This window comes from Equus asinus, chromosome 1 (assembly GCF_041296235.1).
Source record: "Equus asinus isolate D_3611 breed Donkey chromosome 1, EquAss-T2T_v2, whole genome shotgun sequence".
NCBI classification, from domain to species: domain Eukaryota; kingdom Metazoa; phylum Chordata; class Mammalia; order Perissodactyla; family Equidae; genus Equus; species Equus asinus.
This window is the reverse complement of record NC_091790.1, coordinates 34,788,828-34,806,171: the sequence shown is the minus strand read 5'-3', so window position 1 is coordinate 34,806,171 and position 17,344 is coordinate 34,788,828. Positions and strand designations below refer to the sequence as shown.

General features: G+C 37.5%; 1 protein-coding gene across 13 annotated transcripts in view; it reads right to left on the bottom strand.

Annotated features, from left to right (window-relative positions):
- IPCEF1 (interaction protein for cytohesin exchange factors 1) overlaps window positions 1–17,344 on the bottom strand; it is a 169,044-nt gene that overhangs the window by 123,178 nt on the left and 28,522 nt on the right. For 3 of the 13 annotated variants that reach the window (XM_070486473.1, XM_070486363.1, XM_070486400.1), the window contains exon 2: window positions 13,504–13,551. The exons of 8 other annotated variants lie outside the window; for them this stretch is intronic. In XM_070486473.1, the coding sequence (XP_070342574.1) occupies window positions 13,504–13,551 (48 nt within the window). Of the gene's footprint in view, window positions 1–13,503; window positions 13,618–17,344 lie in introns of all 13 variants that reach the window. 2 more of the 13 variants (XM_044760708.2, XM_070486586.1) reach the window with 2 other exon arrangements.

Here is a 17,344-nt window from a genome sequence, read left to right as displayed (position 1 = left end):
ATAAAATGCAGGTTTGGCCTGTTTGTGGGTAAAGTCCAAAGTAGACGTAATTTTGGCTTAAGTATAAAGAGAGTATTCCTATTTATTCTAATTCCTCAACTGAGCCTCTGAAAATATTTATTCTTAATTTATTTGAATGTAAGTATTGAGAGAAATGGCATTTTCTTCTTCAACAAACAAACAAAGTAGGCCCCCCCCCACACACACACACACACACAAAATATAGTCAAATAAACTCTGTACTTCCTATGGGCTTTGAAGAGGCAGGCGCTTCCTGTGCCTTCGCAACTTAACTCCTCTCTTGCATGAAGGTGACAGACACTCCCCTTCCATAGGTAATAAAATGAGAATTCTTGTATTTGAAAACAATAGCTTTAATTGTTGCCAGCTAGGTGTGGGTTTAATGGAGAAGCCTTGATACATGACTCCTGAAAAGAAGAGCCACAGACCAACTATTCTAAACCCAAAGTAAGCACCTTTGTTAGACTTAGACCCACATTTGACTGGCTCATAATCAATAAATCTATAAAACATGTTAACTCGGCTACTTACCAAAGCATATATTTTGTAGCCAATTATCTTGGGGCATTTACCAGAAAGTTATATTAATCAGTTAAAATATTCCATGTGTGCTGTACCAAGAGTTTTATAGTCGAAATGAGCATATAGTTCTATCAGGTTTAAATTTTCCAGGTTAAAATCATTCTAGTCATATTCTGTGGTCTATGTGTCTATGGCTTTAAATACCCTTTCATCTGTGAATGGAAATAGATTGCGAACTATTCCAAGTGGCCTTTACTCATGCTGATCTTAGGCTGCTGAGTTCTAAGATATTTGTCTTATTAGGGCCTGTGATAAGATCACATCCCCACGGTTAGGAATGGGATCTTTCCAGAAGAGAGTATACATTGCCAGTGTCAACAAACTTGGAAAGATTTGGACTCTGATATACTTGCTTTGTGATTAATGGGATATACTTATGTGGCTCTCAGCCTCTTCCTTGTGCTGTTAAGTTATTCCTAGCTGTTCTAGTGTCGTAATAACTCCAGTGACACTCTATTTCCCACTGGCTAATTCACCCGGCCTGGTGATATGATGGCTCAGGGCCAGAGGTCATATTACAATACGAACAGGTCATGCATTTCCCTGTGTCTGTGGGTAGTGGAAGGAAAGAAGATTTCTAATGAATAGAAGCAGAAGCAAGACTGGGGGAACTCCTTTCAAATTTTAAAGCTCATAGTTGAAAGAAACGTGAGAGAGACATCCTAAAAATTTACATTGCCAGTAATACATTGTGAAGCCCAAAGACTCTGACTTCTAAACAACGAATAAAAAAGAAAAGCAATTCTGATGAACTTATGCTAGAGGACAGACTGGATTATCTTTCCATGTTCTCTAGAGAAAATGTTGTCACAAAAGCATTATCATATGAGGAGGCAATCACAAATTATGAAGCTAAAAATGTAGGAGAAAAAGTATTTTAGAGGTATGTCAGGCATTTAATTTTAGAATTGTCTTATCTTTCTGGATAATGTGCTACTTCTGGTGTTTCGTCAGCTTTTTAAAACTTGAAATTAATTGTCATTTCTGTCGAGTCTTTTAAATTTTAGGTTTCCCGCAGCTCTTCCTTTGCAATTTTGTATTATTTTTCCTAAAGAATACCCCAAATTGTATAAGCTTCTGGTTTCACAAAATCTGGATTCACCTGGGTTACCCCTGATTTCTTACACTACAGATGGGTTTTAGCTGGGCTATGGCAAATGATCGGGGGTAAGAGATGTGAGCGTTGAGAGATGTGTCCGCATTTGGTTCGTCCTCTCCTGGAACCATGTAGTGGTGGTACCCAAAGATTAGTGATGTCTCCAAGGGGCCTGAGAATCTTGGGCACAAGAGTTGAGGCTGTATGATCCAGGCACCCCTCCAACCTTGAAATGCTAGCATTGTATTTTGTTAAATGTGCCTGTGGGTTCCCAGTTCTCCAGGCTTTTAGAGCATTTATTTAATCTGCAGTGCAGAATAGAGGCATTCCCATGCTCGCCAGGAGCATTAAATCCAACTGGCTGGTTATCAATCCATGTCAAAAGCTCAGTTACAATAAACAACGTTTATAATATATTTAAAGGCCTGTCTGTTACTCTATATCCCAGAGTTATTTACTACTCAAAGCACTGAGATTTCAGGAGATCTGTGATTCCCTGAAATTGTATGCAGAATTTAATGTGTATCTGCATTTATGGCTTTCAGCAGAGTCTCATATTGGCCCATGACATAGATAAATTAATAATTACTAATCCACATTTCAGGAAGAAGTACCTCTAAGGAGGTGGTACCCAAAAAAATAAATATATAAAAATAAATAATAGTACTTTATACCTCCAGAAGGTTAAAAAATTTAGACCAGATATTTGAAAATCCATTTCCATACTAAGCTGGGCCAGCAGAAACATATGTCATTGATTTACATGGAGAAATTATAAGAGAACCCAGGGAGACACGGAAATTTTTAAGAGAACTGTTAATTTCATTACACAGTGTATCATTGCTCTGGACTGAATTGTGGGCTCCCCTCCGAAAATTTATATGTTGAAGCCCAAACCCCCAGTGTGGTGGTATTTGGAGATGGCGTCTTCAGAGGTAATTAGGTCATGAGGTGGAGACCTCATGATGAGATTTAGTGCCCTTAGAGAAGAAGAAACAAGGGAGAAATCTATGAGGACACAGCAAGAAGATGGCCTGTAAGCCAGGAAGAGAGTCCTCACCAGACCCCAACCATGCTGGCACCCCGATCCCAGACTTCCCAGCCTCTAGAACTGTGAGAAAGAAATGTCTATTGTTTGAGCCACTCAGTCTATAATATTTTGCTACAGCAGCCCAGACTAAGACAGTTATGAGACAAGGCCTACAGAAGGAATTTCTCTTTAGTTTCGGTAGAGAAAGAGTTGGGCATCTCCTCACTTTCTTTTAAAGGGGATGTGGTCATGAGCCTATAACTAATTGTGACTTGCCCTTTGCATTAAAAGTCACAAAACTTAGAATCAAATTTGTCATCATACTCTAATAAAGGTCTAGAACTTTCCATCGTACACTTTGTATATTAATTTCACTCCAAGACACCTCTTACTTTTCCTATAATCTTTTCTATTGTTCCTTTTTCCTCATCCACTTATTTGTAATTTTATTATATTTTGCTGTCTGCATTTATGCAAATTGCTTCAAATCGTTTCAAAAACAGGCAGGTTAGAAGTAAGAAAATAAATAAATGAGTGAATGACATTTCTAATTAAGAATTAAAAATATGAATGTTCATAACTGCACTTGGATTTATATACAAATGTTTATTTGAAGAAACTTATCTCAATGATGCTCATAATCATATGGCAATGATTTACCTATTCCAGGGGCCCTTAACTTGGGGCTCATGGACCCTCAAAGGGGCCTGTAGACAGGATTCAGGGAGTCTGCACCCTTACTTGGGGAAAATATATCTTCGTTTTCACGGATCTCTAACTGAAATTTAACATTTTCTTCCAATAAAAATATTGGTCACAAACCACAGAAGTATTAGCAATATCTGTGATTTTGTTTCCCATAAGAATCACAGGTATTCTCATCTCCCATTATAATTGCTGTGTCTATCTCCGAATATTCACGCTCATCGTTGCCACTCCGATGTCATGAGACTCGCCGCTAGATCGTCATCTAATGCGTTAATAAAGAAGCACCTATATTACTACACTACCGGTTTTTTGATTATTATATTTTTTCTATGTGGTTTCTTTGTAATCTTTTATATTTCGTTTTATATATTTAAAAACATTATTCTGAAAAGGGGTCCATAGGCTTTCTCAGCCAAGGGTGTCTTGGGCATAAAAGAAGTTAAAACTCTGACAAACACAAACTGTTGAGGTAGCATTTTACAGAGTGTTTGCAAACGTCTGACTGAGACCTATGCTGTGACTAAGAACAGTGGCATCCTCTTTTAAACAAAAAGCCATATTAGAAGTTCCATGAGTCTTCTAGTCCTTTTGACAACCTAAGGTCATCATCAGCCCACACGCAATAAGTCTATTTCTTAAGTCACATTTGCAATTTCTGAAAAGGCATTTAACAGCTTTGTGAAGCTTCCGGTCAGCATTTCTCCTACCGAGAGAGAAAAATCAAGTGACTTAACATTTAAAATATCTTTTAAGAAGCAGTATATTTGACTCAATCATGTAACAACTCATTATCTATTTTGCAAATTACCCAAGCCCCTTCTTTTTATTTTTTTTCCCCTTGTGCATCAGGCTTCTTTTGAATTTATGTCAGACGCTTGGGTACTTTTAGCACAATTGGAACAGTGCAAGAATAAGGAAGTAAAACAAAAGGCTGTCAGTACGATTACTTAACACATGCCTAAGGAATATTTTTAGTTACTGTTGTGACATTTGCAATAAGACCTGGTACAAGTGAGTGTGCGTGTTGTGTGTGCCCAGTGGGGCGCTGAGACCACCCTAAGAAGGCCATGGGCCAGGGCCTTTGTCCCTACTTCCCAACTTCGTTGATCTAAGACCAGGAGAGGGAGCAAGGATTGAATGGGGAGATTTTCTCTCACCAGCACCACCCCCACCGCAGCTACAGTGGGAAGTGGAGGGTGCAGATGTATGGTGGACCCCTTGGATGGTGGAATTTCTCCTCTCTCCACTTCCGGCCAACAGGAGGCCATTCCCCTGGGCCCCCTGCCTCACTCCAGTGAAAGTTGTGGTTGGAAATTGGAGTTCATAGCTAAACAATAAGGCACCAGATTATCTAAGATCCTTTGAGGATACACCATTTCGTGTACTGATAAATCATCCGGATGGCTGAGTTCCCATCCTCTTAAGCAATGAGACTTTCTTCATGCTAGTTATCTCAGACAACTGGATGTACTGCGAATGTACTATATGCCTCCTATGTACTTAGAAAAGTAGCCTGAAACTAGTTTAATCTTATATTGATGATTCTCGGTCGATATTGAAAATATCTACTATCTCACATGGGTTTATTACAAGGGTAATTCCCACAATCCATTCAGGGCCCTTGACCATAAATCTGAATTGATGTTGAGATCTTTGAGTTCTTGCAGCTGCTTTTTCTATTTTTTGTCTAACCCCTTCTTGTCAGACATTACTTCTCATTGTTTTCAGTGATCCTTGTGAGAGTTTCTTTTATCTTCTGAGATATTTGGAAACCAGATATGCAATAATGAATAGATTGAGGGCTCAAGGACTTTAAACGGAATAAGAAGTACAGTGCATGAGATCCATTATTTGTTATTTATGACATCTATTTGAGCATTCACAAAGTTTTACTTATTTGTTGATTTGCTGTGCGCTAGATGTGTGAGTTTATAGAATAGATAACTTTCAAGTAAATGAGACTCAGCTGTACTTGGTTTTCTGTGGAAATCATCCAGAGCTGCCTCATTGCTCTCATAAGTCTGTCTATATACCAACTCAAAGAAATGTTTATCCCACTTTTTGGCTGACAGTGAGTTTCTGTTGTTGAGTTAAAATCTCCTGAATCTAGTAACTGAGATATTTGCAGACCTTGACTACACAAAACACCAGGTCTTGTTGTCAGAAATCTCTGAGTCACACATTCTGTTTCACGGAGGCAGCAAAACCAACTTCTCCCACTTCCTCTTTCACCACGACTTTATTCGTCTCATTTAGTTGTAACCACACAGTGTGGTGGAAGGACTGCGGACGCATTGAAATCCTGCTTCTGCCTCCAGCTAGCTGTTGGACTTTGGGAAACTACAGTCCTCTCAAGTCTCAGCTTTTTCATCTGTAAACTGAATATAACATAATTTAGGACCCAAGGTGTTTGTGAGGATTCAGTGACATAATTTCCATGAATCTTCCCAGTTAGTGTCAGGCGCTTGGTAGATGCTTCATAAATTATTTGTTTCTTATCCTTTCTCGTGTTCCTTCATTTTCCTGTTTATTGACTCCACAGCACTCAAATATACAGATCATCTTCAACTATGCAACTGTCATCTTTGGTGAGGCATTGTTGATCAGCAGCCAGCAGCTTCAGTTACTCTCTCTAAGTCCCCATCAGATGAATGCAGCTGTGTGATAGCACTTTTCACATTGCCTCTTGAACATGTACATGTACAAATCTGTCAGCCCTCAGACCAGGACTTTCTTGAGGAGTGGCATGGCATCTCATTCATCTTTGCATTCCTGACTCTTACACATTTAATAAATGAATAAAAGAACGAATCACTATTTAGATATCTTGAATGAAAGTTTGCTTATATTAGGAGATTTCTAATCTGGTATAGTAAAAATTTGGATCAGAAGCCAGAGATCCTGAAAAACAAGAGGCCAGGATGACCAAATTCATAGACAGCTACTCACCGATGGTTCTCTGCAGACCTCCCAGCACCACATTCAGTTCATCATGTTAACCTGGGAAATTTCCCACTGTAGCTTTAAATCGGAAAAGAAAAAGTCCTCACCTGCATTTCTAGACAGAGTCATTCTGTCTGTGACTAAAATAGTCTATTTTAAGTCATAAGAAAATAAGTGAGAAGGCTGGTGCCTCCTGGCTGTCCACTGAAGCCTCTCCATCTCAATGATCACCGGGTCAGGTGTCTTTCTTAGAATGAAAAACAGCTGCAGCTAAACAGCCTGGTCCACCACACTTGCTTTTCAGTTACTCGGGCCCGCTTCTTTGATACCTGCTATACTCACCCTCTTCATAATTTCTACAGTGCATTCTTCACCACCCATTTTCCCATTTCCACGACAATCACCAGGTCCGCCTTATGCTTCTCCCTATATTTCTGCCTCCTGCCTCTTTCTGCATCCATCTGTCCTGCACATACTTATCAGAATAATCTTCCATAAAAATTACATCTCACAGGTTAAGAAAGAATCAGTGATTGTTTTTCCCTCTCTAGCTTTCCTTTCCAACCAACGAAACAGCGCCCAACTTCCTTCTTCTTGACGCCCAGCCCACTCCCAGCTATCTAATTCTAGGAAGCTCTCCACGGCAGTCAAATTAACCTCATCGGTGCTTGTTTTCTCATTATTTAATAATATTTTAGTATATACTGTGCCTTTTATCCAGCATCCCCTTCCTCATCTTCTCATCCAAACTTGCTTCCTTAAATTCCTTAAAAACATAACATTTTAGAGTAAAAAAAAATTACCTTGGGTTAGAGTCTAATAATGCAATGTAGTCCCCTCATTTCTCTCCAGTCAAGAAACTAAGACCCAGAGATGGCTTGTGACAGCCTTCTGACAGGAAGGTGTCAGGATCAACACACCTAACTCCATCAACTCCTCTCGAGAAAGCACTTCTATGACCAGGGAAGAGGGCCGGAGGGCGGATGCCATGGAACACTCGCCGATGGCAGGCCTCGATTTTAGATGCTTTCACGTGTGCTCATGTGATTCTCACAAGGAATCCATTTTAGGAAGACAAACCTGACACTCAGAAAGATCAAGTAAATTATTTGCTCAAAATCCTACATCTAGTCAACGCCAGACTCAGTTCTAAGACCTAGGTTTGTTCAGCCCCCTCGAATCTCTTTATTTCTATATTGCACTGTTCCTTCCACCTGCAGACGCTATATAAAATTCACGTCTCTATTTATGTACCTCTGTGTATTGGTCGGCTAGGGCTGCCATAACAAAATAGCATAGACTGGGCAGCTTAAACGACGGAAATTTATTTTCTCACAGTTCTGGAGGGTAAGTCTGAGATCAAAGCATTGGGGGTTTGGTTTAGGGCCCACCCTAACAGCCCCAGTTTAACTTAATCACCTCTTTACAGGCTCTGTCTCCAAATACAGCCACATTCTGAGGTACTAGGGGTTAGGTCTTCAACATGTGAATTTTGGGAAGGACACAATTCAGCCTGTAAGAGTGTCCAGAGCTGTATCTTCTACTTCTATTATCCTCAATCTCACCCCATTCCCAAGTAGAGTACCTCTTTCACCAAATTACAACAAAAATCACACAAATTAATATTTAATAAGGTTTAGACTCTTCTGCAGATTTACATTTAATGTGAGCAGGCTCTAGATATGCATTCACCATGTCTTTATTGCTATCTATACCCTGCTTTTTGCTTCCAACAAGCATCAAAAATAGTGAGTAAAAATGAATGTCTGCTAACAGCATTAAGCTCCCCTACACGCTGAGTAAATACTACACATTAGACTATTAGATATCCAGGCTCCCTCCCCAACTCACCACACTCACACCCACCCACCGACAAACATGAACAACAAGCAAGTGAACAAAGGATTTCTCGTAAGGATCTCACCAGTGAAAAGAAGAAAGGCATGAGGGCCACTTCTTAAGTATAAAGAGCTCTGCAGAAACCTTAGCAATTCTTAGGGGGGAAAGATGAAAATAAAGGGCAGTGATTACGAAAAGAAATAAGAACAGAGTGAAAAGGCGTCAAAAGGTGTGGTGCATGTGCTTATTTTCCTTTCCAAAATATTTTAATTCAATTTAAAATTTTACCATTTAATTCATCTTTTTTGCAAAACTTATCCAGAAGCCAACCTTCCTTCCCAAACCAGTAGTTTTTATACACAACAAAGAACAAAGCATACTTTACATTAATTTCAGACTTCCTGAGAAAAGATCTTGGTAAAAGAGTCATAACTATACCACCCCCTATTGCAATAGGATGGGAAGGTAATATACATTCGTAATTTCTAGATTATTTATAAGATGGTAATAATTTAGAATGTTCTAATTTCTTGTCAGGTTTATAGAAGGAGAATAATTTTCAATTTAAGGTTGGTGGTGATATCTGAAACTCAGGAACACAGGGACAGTCCATTAAAAATGGGTTACACGGGCCAGTCCAGTGGCCTAGCAGTTAAGTGCGTGGGCTCCACTTCAGCAGCCCGGAGGTCACCAGTTTGGATCCCGGGCACAGACCTGTGCACCGATCATCAAGCCATGCTGTGGCAGATGTCCCACACATAAAGTTGAGGAACATGGACACAGATGTTAGCTCAGGGAGAATCCTTCTCAGCAAAGAGAGGAGGACTAGCGGCGAACGTTAGCTCAGGGATAATTTTCCTCAAAAAAAACCAATGGGTTACATAGTCTTTTCTGGTTATCATTTTAAAACTGTAAACATGTACCTTTATTTTTTTAAAAACAAGGAACTTCCTTACAAGTATGTCAAGTCATCTTAGATGAGGAAAGTTTCGTAAAGGGACATATGGGGAAGAAGGTTAACATACGCTAAAACACACTGTCTCTTCCAAATTATGTGACTTCCAAAAAAAAAGGAAAATCTAACATTTATTAAACATTATGTATCTAGTTTTCTCTCCCTCCAATTCCCAAAAGATCTCTCTCAAGTAACCTTCCCCTATCTCTCAAAATACCCAGAACCCCAAAAACCTCTTATTCACAGTCTTTATCAATGTCACAAATTTGTATTTATTTGTATGATTAAGATTCATGCTGTTCTATGGGAAACAGTATGGAGGTTCCTCAAAAAACTAAAAATAGAGCTACTATATGATCCAGCAATTCCACTTCTGGGTGTTTATCCAAAGAACTAAATGCAAAAAGATATATGCACCCCCATGTTCACTGCAGCATTATTTACAGTGACCGAGACATGGCAACAACCTAAGTGTCCATCAGTGGATGAATGGATAAAGAAAGTGTGGTATATATACACAATAGAATATTATTCAGCCATTAAAAAAAAGGAATTTACAACAACACAGACAGAACTTGAGGGCATTATACTAAGTGAAATAAGTCAGACAAAGAAAGACAAATATCCTATGATCTCACTTATATGCGGAATCTAAAAAAAAACCAAGCTCATAGATGCAGAGAATAGATTGGTGGTTGACAGAGGCAGGGGCCAGGGGTGGGTAAAATGGGTAAAGGGAGTCAAAGAGTACAAATTTCCACTTATAAGGTAAATAAGTCCTGGGGGTGTTATGTATAGTATGATAACTATAGCTAATAAGACTGTATTGCATATTTGAAAGATGCTAAGAGAATAAATCTTAGAAGTTCTCATCACAAGAAAAAACATTTGTAACTATGTGTGGTGATGGATATTAACCCAACTTATTGTGGTGATCATTTGACAATATATACATATATCGAATCCTTATGTTGTACACTGGAAACTAATATAATGTTATAAGTCAATTATATCTGAATTTTTTAAAAATGAGACTGTACAAAAAAAGGAATAGATTAGACCATCTTTAGAATTTTAATCTTCTGCTACTCAGTTTGTGGGTCCTGAATGCCTTTCGAAAATATGATGAGGCTACAGACCCTCTCCCAGAAAAATGCAAAAGAAAAAAGTTTAATGTCTGTCCCGCCGCTCTAGGGTGGCAGGGACCACTTCTGTTTTGCTTCATCAGTTAATCCCCAGCACAGCGCCTAAAACATCATGGGAGCTCAGGACTTGTGGTTTAATCACTGCCTGACTGACGCAAGAAACCAACAGTTATTTCTAACTTCACATCCAAGGCGTCCTTCCTCCTTCCACCTCTCATCCAACCAGCTCACCTCCTACGTCCGAGAGGAGTTAGAGACCATTCATATATGCTCATTGTCCTTTTCTTCTTATTGAAGACCAAATCCTCCACCATGTTTGAGAGCCACCCTCTCCCAATTCTTCAGAGAAAGCACATTTATCATCCCTTCTTTCTCCTACCTTCTGACAATCCCTTTCTATTCTCTTTCTTGTCAATGCACAGCCATTTTTAAATCCCACCTACCTCTAAACAAATCCTTTTGTTTTTTAACCTTCCCTTCAGTCAAGCTTCTTGAAAGAAATTTGCTCTTACTCCTCCAATTCTCACTATACACTTGGTTCTCAAAGATCTGAAGATCGACTTCAGGCTCTCAGCTGTATCAGGATGCTCATGTCAAAAATGACAGGCATTTTCTTGCCGCTGAATTCAGTGGGCACTTCTCAATCCCCTTCTTACTGACCTCCCCACAGCATGAAATCCCGTCTCAATATTCCCTTTCCCCTGCCTTTCAGGATTCTACTTTCTCCCAGTCTTCTTTCTACTTTCTTCATCTCTCCTAAGACTCTGCTCCCCCTTGTCTCCTTTACTCCCTTAAATATTGATGTTTCCTGGGGTCCTGTTTGTGTTCTTGCTTTCTCCTACTACATTTTATTTAACTATCACCAATGCCAATGGGTCCCAAATCTGTATTTCAAGCCAAAATTACATTCAGAACTCCAGAGATATCCATCTGATTGCCCACTGGCCACCCCCCTGTATTATAGTTACCGAAATATGTAAAAAAATGAACTCATCATCTCTCGTTAAAAACGTGTCCTTCATTCTCATCTTGACAAATGGCACCACCCATCTACCTTGTCCCTTAATTCAATATCTTCTTATTTTCTCTATTTTCACATTATCAAAATATTGATAGATTAATTTCTAAATATAAAAATAACATCATTCAGTTAAATTGTGAAAATCTTATTTAACTTACTTTCAAGTGTATATTTTTATTTCCTTATGACAACAAATCTATGCCACACAAATGTCTTAGAGAATCTAAGGAATAGATAGAAGGTATTTTAAACTAATACTCTAAAAATTCTGCCTCCAAGATGTTTTAAGGGTCTAGAAAATTCTGTTCTATTGGATATTTGAAATATTTTCCCTTCATTATTTGTCTATACTATTGTATCTATTACAGAAAGATATTTTGAGTGAAATCCAGTCCCTGTTAAGCCAATCCTTATTCCAGTTAGTTAGGCTTTCCTATACTATTCTGTACGCAAATAAATTACAAAATGATGTGTAATTATATGTATGCACATATAAAAGAGACAGAAAGCCCTCAGGAGCCGAAACTTCATCTTCAGTTCCTGTTTCTGCCTCTGCTCCACAAGATAGTCTTTGCCACGTCAACTTGACATTTCCTCTGACATTAACAAGGGAGTTACCCTGCTTCTTAGCTAATAATCATATCATCTACATTTGTATACTCTTTACAAAGTTATTCTGATTTCATTTTGACCATAAAAACAAATTCTTGGGTTACTATCAGCTTGTTTTAGTGATGGAGAAACTGAGCAGAGTCAGGGGAAGTTGCCCACAGTAAATGACAGCAGAAAAATCAAATCAGACATTATGACCCTGTGCCCAAGAGTTCTTCGAAAAGAATGCCCAGCATATTGGGAAGATGAATAAGATAGTAATCTATATAAAGTTTGATCCAACCAGGAGAACTACAAAAGAATATATAAATATACATATGTACATGTTACCGACAGAGACCCTAAGGATAAACTAATCAAAGATCAGATCTATCTACCTGGAAAAGATTTCAACATCTTCTCACTTTTTTAAACCTCTCCTTTTTCTTGTGTTTCTTTCTCCAGGCTTAGTATCCTAAGAATTCTTTTGCCTCTTTCAATATTAAAGGAAAGCTCAGAAATGTATTCATTGCTGTGGTTCTAACTGAATTCTCGTAGGCGTTGATCATCTCACAGCTGATCCATCTCAACTCTTTACATGAAAAACACAACATTCTGAAAAGTTCTGTTTTGTAAAAGACAAAACGAGATAAGATCGAAACCACAAAAGAAGTCCTTGAAAATACCTTTTATCTCTAATGGTCTCAGGGATAAGTTCTCACAGAAGTGGGTTCTTTTCCCTTCAGGGCCCCATCTACTTTGTAATGATGCCCTTATTACTGTGGTTATTTGATTAACATCTGTGTCTACATCAGACTGAATGGACAGTGAATGCTTTTGCTTACCCTTGTACCCTAAGCATTTAATAGTCTTGCTGTTCAGTAACTGTTTGTAGGACGTTTTTGTGGGACATAGGACAAAGCATTCCTGTGCATCTGACATTTCTATAGGGAAAGAGAGGGCCCATGAAAAGCGCAGAGATAAAGCAATAGGAGTAGGAGTCCTTAGAAATATGAAGATCTTCTAAATACTGCAAAGCCAAGGGTTTTCTCCCATGATAGCTGTTTATTAATGTGAATAAACTGAATTACAAGCAGCCCAGATCCCCAGCGTGAAGAGCAGTGGTAAGATCTTTACCTTAAACACAGTTATAATACAAAGCAGAAGGTAGAGTGAAGAACAAGCAACCAAGGCTTCATCCAGTTTTCTTTGTGGCACAGATCACAGGTGGGATGGGCCAGTGTCCACCACAGATGGCGGCAGTGTCCTAAGTCCCGGATTTACCTGTCTCAGTCCTATTGATCCTCTGGAGCTGGTGGTCCAGACCCACTAGTGACCCTGCGTTTGGCCACGGGATATTGATCCCCCTATCTGCCTTCAGATAGGGAAAACAGTCAATTTAAGTTTTTAAAATAAATATTTGTTGGGGAGTTAATGAAAATCAAAATACAGAAACATAGACTCAAGATTAAAATGTGTAAATTCTTAACCTTTACTTTAGGTAGCACTCACTAAAAGATTGGTTGTGTTGCCCCACGCTGGCCCTCTCCTGCACTTAAAGGGAAGTATCACCTGTTTGCTCTTTGGCGGGCCTCTTCCTTCGCCTTCTGGTGCCTCCACCTTTGGACAAGAATTGTGACCTTAGTCAGGTGAGAAAACAGATTATTAACTGACTCACAGATGTCTCTAGGTAGAGAAAGAAATAATTTCAGATTAATAAACATATATTTGCATTTCAGATACCTAGGTACAAACACAAGCCTCTACTCTCCTCACTTACCCCCTGTGAAAATTACTCCACAATCTCTAAGAAAATTATTTTTATTTTATTGAAATGAGAGTGGGTTGCATGTCAAAATCGATAGGTATATTGGCTTTCAAATAAAGTTCTACTTTAAGCATCATCTTTTTGAAAGAATGAGCATGATCCCAGAATATTTTCAGAAGATATGTATATAATCAAATATATATATTCTAACCATACAACTAGGATGAACTGTAATTTCCAACAAGATCAAGGCAGGGGGGTAGTATGAGGGAGTATGATAATGTGTTGGTAGGTAATCGCCATAAATTCTCCCAAACATGGACCACCAATCTGGAGAATTAGAGCACATTTAAAGATTAATACCAAACCACATTAGAGATGTATTTGATTTTCCATAATAAACTTTGGATTTCATAATGTGTCTACCCATAATTATGAAGAAGCCTTATAAAGAGACCATATCTGATTTAATTTTTTGTTATCCTGAAGCCAAATATGCTGTCTTCCAATTAAGTATGTCAAATAAATAAATAAATGATGTTGCCACAGCTTAGGAATGTCAGAACATAGAATTTCACTTAACAGAATGTTTATGTGGTATACTAATATTTTATTAACAAAAATGACAAAATAACATTTTATTTGTGTATAGTATATCATATATATGTTTTAAAGACTTTAATATATATCATTCAATTGATTCTCAAAATAACCCTGTGATATAGACTGGGTTACTAAATCTATTTTCCACAAAAGGGTAGAGGAAACACTTCTAAACTATTTTTATGAGGCTAGCAAACCCTGTTACCAAAATAGAGAAGTTACAAGAAGAGAATGCCATATGCAAATGTCCCACCTGAACACAAACACAAAAGTCTCTTCAAAATATTGGCAAATAAAATCCAGCAATATATAAAAGTATAATATATCCCAAGAATGAAAGTTTGTTTTCACTTTGAAAACTAATCAATATAATTCTGCACATTGACAAAATAAAAGAGAATAACCATATGATTACCTTAGCAGATTCAGAAAAAGCATTTGAAGAAACTCAACACCCATTCATGATAACATAAAAAAATACTGTTAGCAAATTATTAGTAGAGGAAATTTCTTCAATCTGAAAATAACATGTACAAAAAGCTATAGTCCATATCATACTTATCGGTGAAATAGACCACTCACCAGTTAAGATCGGAAACACCACCAGGATATTCACCCTTACCATTTTTATTCAAAATTGTTCTGGTAGGTTTAGCCAGTGTAATAATGTAAGAAGAATAAAGAGAAAGTATAAATCTTAAAAAAAGAAGAAATAAAACTATCTTTATTCACAGACAGCATGGTTATGTACACAGAAAAACCCAAAGAAATATACAAAACAGCTACTCAACTAATAAGTGAATTTAGCAAGACATCAGGAAACAAAGCCAATAAACAAAAACAATAGTATTTCTATATAATAGTAACAAACAAATGGAAAATTATATTTAAAAAATAATACATTTACAATAGCATCCAAAAGCAAAAAATATTTATGGATAAATCTCGCAAAGGATCTCTAAAACCTCTACATTAAAAACTATAAAACATGGCTAAGAAAAATTAAAAGAGATCTACAATAAAGCTATAGCAATCAAGACAGTGTGATATGAGTATAAGGGTACACAAACTGACAATAGAACAGAAGAGAGTTAAGAATAGATACACACTTTTATAATCAACTGATTTTTGACAAAAGCACCAAAGCAAATCAATGCATAAAGACTTTTCAATAATACTGCTATAAAGTGGATACCCATACAAAAAAAAATAACTTCAATTCCTACCTCATAGACCTAAATACAAAAGTTAAAAATATAAAGCTTCCAGAAGAAAATATAAAGAAATATTTTTGAAATCTTGAGGTACGCAAAGATTTCCTACCCAGGATACAGAAATCACTAAGTATAAGAGAAAAAATTTAAAATCTGTGCTCGTTAAAAATGACCTTAACAAAATAAGCAAACCACAGACTGGGAGAAAATAGTCACAAAACATACACCAGGCAAGGGACCTATATCCACAATATATAAGAATTCTTCCAACTCAATAATATAATGACAAATACGCCAATTAAAAATGGCCAAATGACCATAATATATGCTTCACAAAAGATCTACAAATGGCCAATAAGCACATGAAATAGTGCTCAACATAGCGAATCATTAGGAAAATGCAACAAAACCACAATGAGATACTACTGTAATGGCAAAAAACGAAAAGATGTTGGCGAGATGCAGAACAACCAGAACTCTCCGTCATTACTGACGGGAGTCTAAAAAAAGCACAACCATTGTTTTTTAAGGTTTGGCAGTTTCTTATCAAGTTAAGCAAAACATGCCCTATTACCATCAGTTCCACTCTTTTGTATTTACTCAACAGAAAAAATAAACAAAATGTACATCCACACAAAGACTTGTACCATGAATTTTCATAGTGACTTTATAACAGCCTCAAGCTAGAAACAACCCAAATGTCCAAAAACAGGAAAAGAGGTAAACAAATTGTGATATATTCATATGATTGAATAGACAGCAAGAAACACAAATGATCTATTACTGATACTCGCAGCAGCATAAATGAATCTGATACATATTGTGCTGAACCAAAGAAGCCAGATCACTAAGAGTACAAACCATGTGATGCCAATGATAGAAAGTTCTGAATCAGATAAAAGCTAATCTATGGAGAAAGAACTCAGAACTGTGGTTGCCTCTGGGGAGAGGAGAGAGTGGCAGGATTGACTGTAACAGGGCACAAATAGAAATATTCCGTATCTTGGTAACAGTGTGGGTTACATGAATATATGCATTCGTTAAAACTCATGGAACTGTAACACGTACGAGCTGTGCCTTTTGCCATATGGAGACTATACTTCAATAAAATAATTTAAAGCACGGAAGGTAATTAGACAATATTATTTTGATGAAAGGAAAACTAAACTTGAAAACAAATAAACCAAGGAGTATAAGACCCAGATTGTGGGCGAGATGGAAGGCAAAATCTGTTTTCATTTCCACTTGATTAGAATCACAGTGTGCTTCTAGTTTTAAAGACGTATTTTCCATACATCATGCTGCTGATGTCAATAATTGCATTTTTTTTTGCCTTTTGGCCCATAAACTAAAGTTAAGCTCATCATCCAGAACCTATAAAAGATATGGGGATGTTTTCCGACACCAGCTGTGTTAGTAGAACAATGCAGATCTGTCTCCAACAGGATGCCTTCCAGGTCTGAATATATGTAATTTTTGCCTTATGTGCTGACTTTAGAACCTAATTGAGGATAAGCTATGATTCCACAGTAATTTTTCCTATGTAAGTTGATAACTAATATAGTCTAGATTCAAATGCATAACTGAATTCCTATCATATGATTCTTAGCGCTCTGATTATAATTAAATGTACTGATCATACTTCAAGTACATTAAAATGCTCTTTAATCCTCTCTCTTCCCTCCCCCATCAAAAAAACATGAACTATTTATAAAACTTTCCAATCCTTTTCATTTGGTTTTACTTATCTGGACTCAGAAGCCACTCGTGGTAAATTTCAGACCTATAATTTGTGGCTTCCTGCTTCCAAGATTAGTCCAGAGTAGTT